Source organism: Triticum aestivum, chromosome 5B, assembly GCF_018294505.1.
Source record: "Triticum aestivum cultivar Chinese Spring chromosome 5B, IWGSC CS RefSeq v2.1, whole genome shotgun sequence".
NCBI classification, from domain to species: domain Eukaryota; kingdom Viridiplantae; phylum Streptophyta; class Magnoliopsida; order Poales; family Poaceae; genus Triticum; species Triticum aestivum.
In genome coordinates, this window is record NC_057807.1 from 389,536,748 (window position 1) to 389,542,725 (window position 5,978).

General features: G+C 46.1%; 2 protein-coding genes across 2 annotated transcripts in view; both read right to left on the bottom strand.

Annotated features, from left to right (window-relative positions):
- Positions 1-68: 68 nt before the first annotated feature.
- LOC123112007 (senescence-induced receptor-like serine/threonine-protein kinase) lies at positions 69-2,376 on the bottom strand. The gene is made up of 3 exons (XM_044532903.1): positions 2,249-2,376; positions 1,621-2,182; positions 69-1,291 (listed from the first exon to the last, which is right to left on the bottom strand). The coding sequence occupies exons 1-3, from the start codon at positions 2,331-2,333 to the stop codon at positions 1,054-1,056; spliced, it is 885 nt and encodes a 294-aa protein (XP_044388838.1). The 5' UTR covers positions 2,334-2,376; the 3' UTR covers positions 69-1,053.
- Positions 2,377-4,209: 1,833 nt separating this feature from the next.
- LOC123116191 (uncharacterized) overlaps positions 4,210-5,978 on the bottom strand; it is a 6,528-nt gene continuing 4,759 nt past the window's right edge. The window contains exons 10-12 of the mRNA XM_044537188.1: positions 4,756-4,860; positions 4,573-4,664; positions 4,210-4,503 (exon numbers count right to left, since the gene is read on the bottom strand). Coding sequence (XP_044393123.1) covers positions 4,383-4,503; positions 4,573-4,664; positions 4,756-4,860 — 318 coding nt within the window. The 3' untranslated portion in view covers positions 4,210-4,382. The remainder of the gene's footprint in view (positions 4,504-4,572; positions 4,665-4,755; positions 4,861-5,978) is intronic.

A 5,978-nucleotide genomic window follows, 5' to 3' on the forward strand; every position in this document is an offset into this window, starting at 1 on the left:
ATGTGAGTATCACCTGGTTGTGCGTATATAACCACGTTATTTACATAGAAGTTATTGGGGGTATATTTTTCAACAACTTTTCTTTCGGAGTCAAAAGTTACCGTGGTGTTTGTACTTGAGTAATCAGCTCTATTGTGCGTAAATTACGTAAAAATTATCAGGGGTATATTTTGAAACAACTTTTTTTCCGGGTCAAAAGTTATCACGGTGTTTGTTCATTACTTATCAGATCCACAGTGCTTAAATTACCATCTTATTTAAGCCAATATTTTTTAGGCCAAGTAGAATGCAATAAGTCAGCAAAAAGAGTTTTTTGGCTAAAAGTTATCATCGTTGTCAATGCACGGCAAACTTGGCCCAATACTTAACAATATCAAATAGAATGACATGTATTGATTAGATAAGAAATGATGTGGGACGAGTTGGTTAGTGTGGTGAATCCTCCTTTCAAGAGACCAGAGTTCAAAACCTGGGAAACACGCTTTATTTTTCTTGCAATTTTGAAGCGAAGGAAGACATTGTTAGTATTTAAAACAGAAGGTCGAGAAAATTAAGGAGAAAGAAAAGGTGCGGGATTAGAGGGGCAAGAAAAAACCGGGAGATAAAAAGCGAGATTAGCGGGTTCTAAATCTGGAGACCCTCTCGCGTGCGGGGATTAGCGGGATTTAAACGCGTGGGTGAAAAAAAAAAAGATGATTGTGCGATCTAAACCGCTGCGCTAGTCTCGACCGTGAGATGCGAATTGTGCGGCATCCGGATCGTGCGGATCTGTTATCATACGGTCAACGGTCAACGTATATATTTTCAAGACACAAATTGCGAAAGTTTTACAAAGTTGACTACACATGTCTGTAACACAATAGTTTTTTTTCTTTTATTTTATTTTCTTTTGGCGAAGGGGCCTAAGTTAGCTCTATGTATGGTTCTTAATTGATTGATTGGGTATGTCACACACTATTATTGTATAGATATATATCTATGTGCTAATGACTAGCAAGTTGGTTTTGAACCACATGACTGAAATTTAACAGAGTAAATAATCAAATAGTGTGTTTATCGATCATACCCAGGCCTGGGGTATATGTGGTTGGGCTCGGCATCCCATGGGATCCGGATGAGGGTCTGCGAGGTGTTGAGTGTCGTGACGGCGGTCTGCAACACAACAGATGGCACATCATAGAGGGGTTTGTCCCCCAACTTCATGAGGACGAAATCCGATGATGAGATGCTAAGCCACTCTTTCAGGTTGGTCCACGGGACCCATGCACGGTCGTATGGATCATCCGGGTACCTGACCAAAATACATGCATATATATAGCTAGTCTTCGAATCAATTGCTCTTTAAGACGGTATGCGCTTCCTCCGTTCCAAACTATTTGAAGTTTTAGATTTGTCCCAAGTAGTCAAACTTTCTTTAGTTTGATCAAGTTTATATACAGTATGAAAATATAATTTATGACAAATCTAATGGAACTAATTTGATGGTGTAGATTTTAGGTATATATTTTTTTGTAGACTTTATTATAAAATGTTAGATTTATGAAAAATCTAAAACTTCAAATATTTTGTTATGGAAAGAGTAGTCTATGCGTGTTGAAGAAGCTTTACATGAATGCTCACCTAATCGACTCAGTGGCGCCGAAGTTGCGCCTGCCAATGAGGAGCAGCCCCTGCGTCCAGTTCACCAGCGGATACATCGTGTCCTCGAGAGGCCTCAGCTCCAGCGACGAGATGAAGGGCGTCCCGGAGTTGGTGTTCACCACGCAGACATGCACCGCGTCAACCGGGATGACGGAGATGATCTCGGCGGTGTGCACCGCGTCAGGCCTAGAGATGTTCACCGTCTTCCAGAAGTTGACGCCAAGGTAGAGGTCGAACACCGGGGGCTTGTTGAGCTCGTCGTAGTTGCCGTACATGAAGGTGGCCCGGACCAGGTACTTGGACGTCCCGGCCTCGAAGGACGGGAGGGTGTAGCAGCCCCGCCGCCCCGGCGGGCCAGGGAAGCTGCGGACGGTGAGGAGCTGCCGGTGGCGTCTGAGGAAGGCCTGGTCGTTGTACTGTGCCGAGACGTTGTAGTTCTGGCCGGCGTCGGTGAAGTCGGCGTCCGAGCTGTAGGGCAGCTTGGTGGCGTCGTCCACGTAGCTGCTGTGCTCCGAGAGGCCGCAGTCGACGCTGATGAAACCTGCATGCCCAAACCACACGCATGATGCATGTGTACGTACGAGAGATCTTAAAACTTGATCGGTACCCGTGGTGTCGGGCGCTCTTTGGGCGCCGGCACGAAGCACGCCGCCGGTGAGACAGAGCAGGAGCAGCCACGACGGGGCCGCCATTGCTCCCTGCGTTGACCGCTCCAGCCCACAACCACAGCGTGCGGACATGCCGCAGCCTGTCCATTCAGCGCTTAAAGGGCCACGTTTTACCAGGCTCACCAATGAACGAATTGATTATTAACGCCTAATTATTCACCGGGTATCCAGTAGCCGGCTTGCACGTGGCTGGACCTCCACGGAAAGTCAACTTTGCGCAAGAATAGGACAGGCAAGCAAATTGGTCCGTGATTAGCTGACAACACAAGGCAGAGGAAAACTTATGAAGAACTGGCCATCCAACCTGGCTTTTAGGTTGACTTGTTGCTGGATAAAGACCAGCCGTCCATAGATTTCATTTGTAACAAGTTGCTTTCATTGGAGTAGAATAGGTTGATTTTGCTCAACCTAACATCCCTTGTGCTAATTATTCTCCATATATATGTTGTCTCGCTATACACATATCATCCATCTACTTGATGGAAAGTCATGTAGCTAGTACTCCCTCAGTTTCAAAATAGATGACTCACTTTAGTACAAAGTTAGTATAAAGTTGGATCATCTATTTTGAAACGGAGGGAGTAACTGTTATCCTGGGCTCATACAAAAGTGTCAAAAACACTCTTATATTACCAATATTTTAAATAGCGCGTTACAAAATATAGCGAGACCCTTCTCTAAATGCTACACAAGTTATAGCGCGCTAATAGCGTGCTATATTTCAAAATAGCGTTTGCAAAAAAAATCAAATATATCTAGAAATAAAGTATTTAAGCAACTAAATTTTTCATAGGAGCAAGCAATATATGCATCTGATAAAAGGAGTGAGAAAGCTAGTGGGAGAATCTGATAAAAGGAATGAGAAAGCTAGTGGTCGTGGGTTGGTTTTGGCCTGCTGGGCCTGCTGGGCTGTGCTTATTTCAGTTTTGCATGGTCTGCACGTTATAACGTTACAACGTTACAACGTTATAGCATGTGTAGCGCGCTAATTACGCGATTAGCGCCGTAGCGTCTGATTTTGCCAAAACATAACGTCTCCCTTCCAAATATGCTATAACCGCGTTATAACGGCGAAATAGCGTGCTATTTAAAATATTGTATATTACAGGACGGAGGGAGCAGCAAGCAATCTTAGAACACTGACAAAGAGCTTCTGCACTCAGGCACCGCAGACAAATAAAACGAAAACACTGAGTATCATGAATTTAATGATAGATATGGTCAGAGGCCAAGTACGAATAAACCCTGACGTTAACACGGTTTGCACACTTAAATCTGAATTTCTTGTATCCTCAAGGTCTAGATGCCCTGTTTCGGTGAAACTTCGGAAAACCGTACCCGCTCCGGAATTCATGAAGATTTGATTTATTCCAGCAATCCCGATAAACATGTGTAATTCATTTTTTTAGAAAAAAAAGTTTGAGCCTATATAAATAGAATATTCACGGCAATGTCAACCGGCATACAACAAAGTACCAAATAAACCGTAGTTCAAAGGCACACATGACAAAGTACCGAGACGCAGGTACATAAAACAAGGCACACATGCCCGCCCGTAGGCACTAGGACGAACAAAAGGACCAATGCCATGGCAGCGGCGGAGGAGCAGGGGGTGTCAGGTTCATAGCAGAGTTGCGGATCTTGGAGATCATCCTGTGGATGGCATCAACATCAGAGGCTAGTCCAAGGGCTGTCCTCAATCACATCGACAAGGAAGATTGCCGGCCTAAGGCGCGAGGCTGCTGTAGTGATCCTATTATGAATCACACAAGGTTTTATGAAATTTGTTCTTAAAGAAAAGAAAATGACTAAAACCACATCGCTCGGTTAACCACTATGAGTCGAGGATACACTCGTCCAATCGGGATACATTTTTGCAAGCATGGTCTTTTGGCATAGATATTATTTATCCAGCAAAAAGGATATTGGATTAGATTTAGCTTCAAACCTAATGTAGTTCATTCTAGCAGTGGCTCACTTGACCGAAGTTATCCCCGCAGAAAATGCTTGTTTAAATTAAGTAGTCTCCAACCAACCACACATGAACTCGAACTCTTTCTAATTATACTAGCATTACGAATTAATTCTACTCAAATGGACGAAACAAAGAGTTTCGCTGTTAGCCATATCGCTCTTCGTGTAAAGGATTCCATTCTCAATACGGCGAAGAAGATAAGCTCTCCCAAGTGGCCACCTGTGGGTAAACGATATCAAAACACATATACTGAAGAACTAAACTGTTTCTATCAACTATACAAATTACCTGTTTAGCTTTCCACTAGGAGTAAACTTGTCGACGTTGATTGTTCTGGTTGTCTTTTCCCATTTGCGGCCTCTCTGTGTTTTCACGTCGAACTGAATTTGGATGTACAAATAAGACAATAAGCTACAATCAAAATGTCAGCATGAATCATACAAAAACTGCATGCATTTATTTGCACTGAACCTTTAGGCTTATCACTGTTGACATCTGGTTATAGTCCTCCGGTTGGCCCAATTTCTGTCTCTCTAGCATATGCTGACCACACGTATCAAGCAGTATACCACCAAACTAACAAAAAAAAACACGTGTGTTGTTAAAAAACATCGCGCAAATTACCAGTTCCTGGTGGTGACCAGATGAGGCCTACTGGTCATCAGTGATACCAGATCTGATTTTCTATGCTATGCATCTTTGTAAAAAATGTGGGATATGTATCTTAATATTTGGATTTGAGTTGGAGGAAAAGTCCCGTGCCATCCCTTTCCCCTTTCTTTCAGATCATGCCATCATGGCCCATGTTCAGAGGACGACCGATGCTCCGGAGTCATGGTGGAAGTTCTTCATGCGTCTAGAGCAGCAGCATCCCATGATCTTGGCAAGTAACGGAGACTCCTAAGTTACCGAAAAAGGGTTGCCCCCCGCTTTATATTATAAAGCCACGACCACACGATACAAATACTGGGGCCTCAGCACAAGCAAGCCCAAAAGAAACAAAAAAAGCAACTGAAGAGAAAATAATGCCAACAACGGCGGATCGACGAAAATGATGAGGACCCGCAACCGCCGCGCCCACCGGATAAGACCACCACGCTCCTAGCACTCCGGACCGCCGCATACCAAACAACACCCTCAAGAAGGATCGCGACGATGACGACGATGTTGCCCGGACATCTCCTAGGGTTTCCCCCGGTACGCGAGGGGTGAGGTGGAAGGGGTATGCCCGACGCCCTTCAGGAAGGCACGGCGGCGCCCACGAGCGTCACTGCGTCGGTGCCGGCCCTGCCGACAAGGATTTCTCCCGACCACCAACCAACCACGACCCCAGACGATCCATCCCGCGCCACCAAACACACCGCCCACCAACTTGTGCCACCACGATCGAGCAGTCTCCATCGCCGTCTCACCATGGCAAACGAAACGGGACCGATGGAAACAGGACGACGCAACCAGGAACCAGGAGCGGCAACATCAGCACCTCGCGGGAGGGGACATCCTCCACCACCCCCGACGGGATCCGGCCGGACGCAGCACAGGGGCAAACCGGGCCACCCCTGGCCCAGCCGAGCCCGAAACGGGCTCGCGAAGCCCCCGTCGCCGCACCACAGAACGCGAGCCACCGTCGCCACCACCCCCCGCACGAGTCACGCCCCTGACCCGCCGGAGACGCCGCAAGCAGACCAGGCCAG

Excerpts from the sequence above, each read along its gene's own strand:
- LOC123112007 (XM_044532903.1), bottom strand. The coding sequence starts at position 2,333 with ATGGCGGCCCCGTCGTGGCTGCTCCTGCTCTGTCTCACCGGCGGCGTG. Across the intron at positions 2,183-2,248 it reads AAGAGCGCCCGACACCACGG|GTTTCATCAGCGTCGACTGC; the intron begins GTACCGATCAAG and ends TTGGGCATGCAG. Across the intron at positions 1,292-1,620 it reads GGCGCCACTGAGTCGATTAG|GTACCCGGATGATCCATACG; the intron begins GTGAGCATTCAT and ends TATTTTGGTCAG.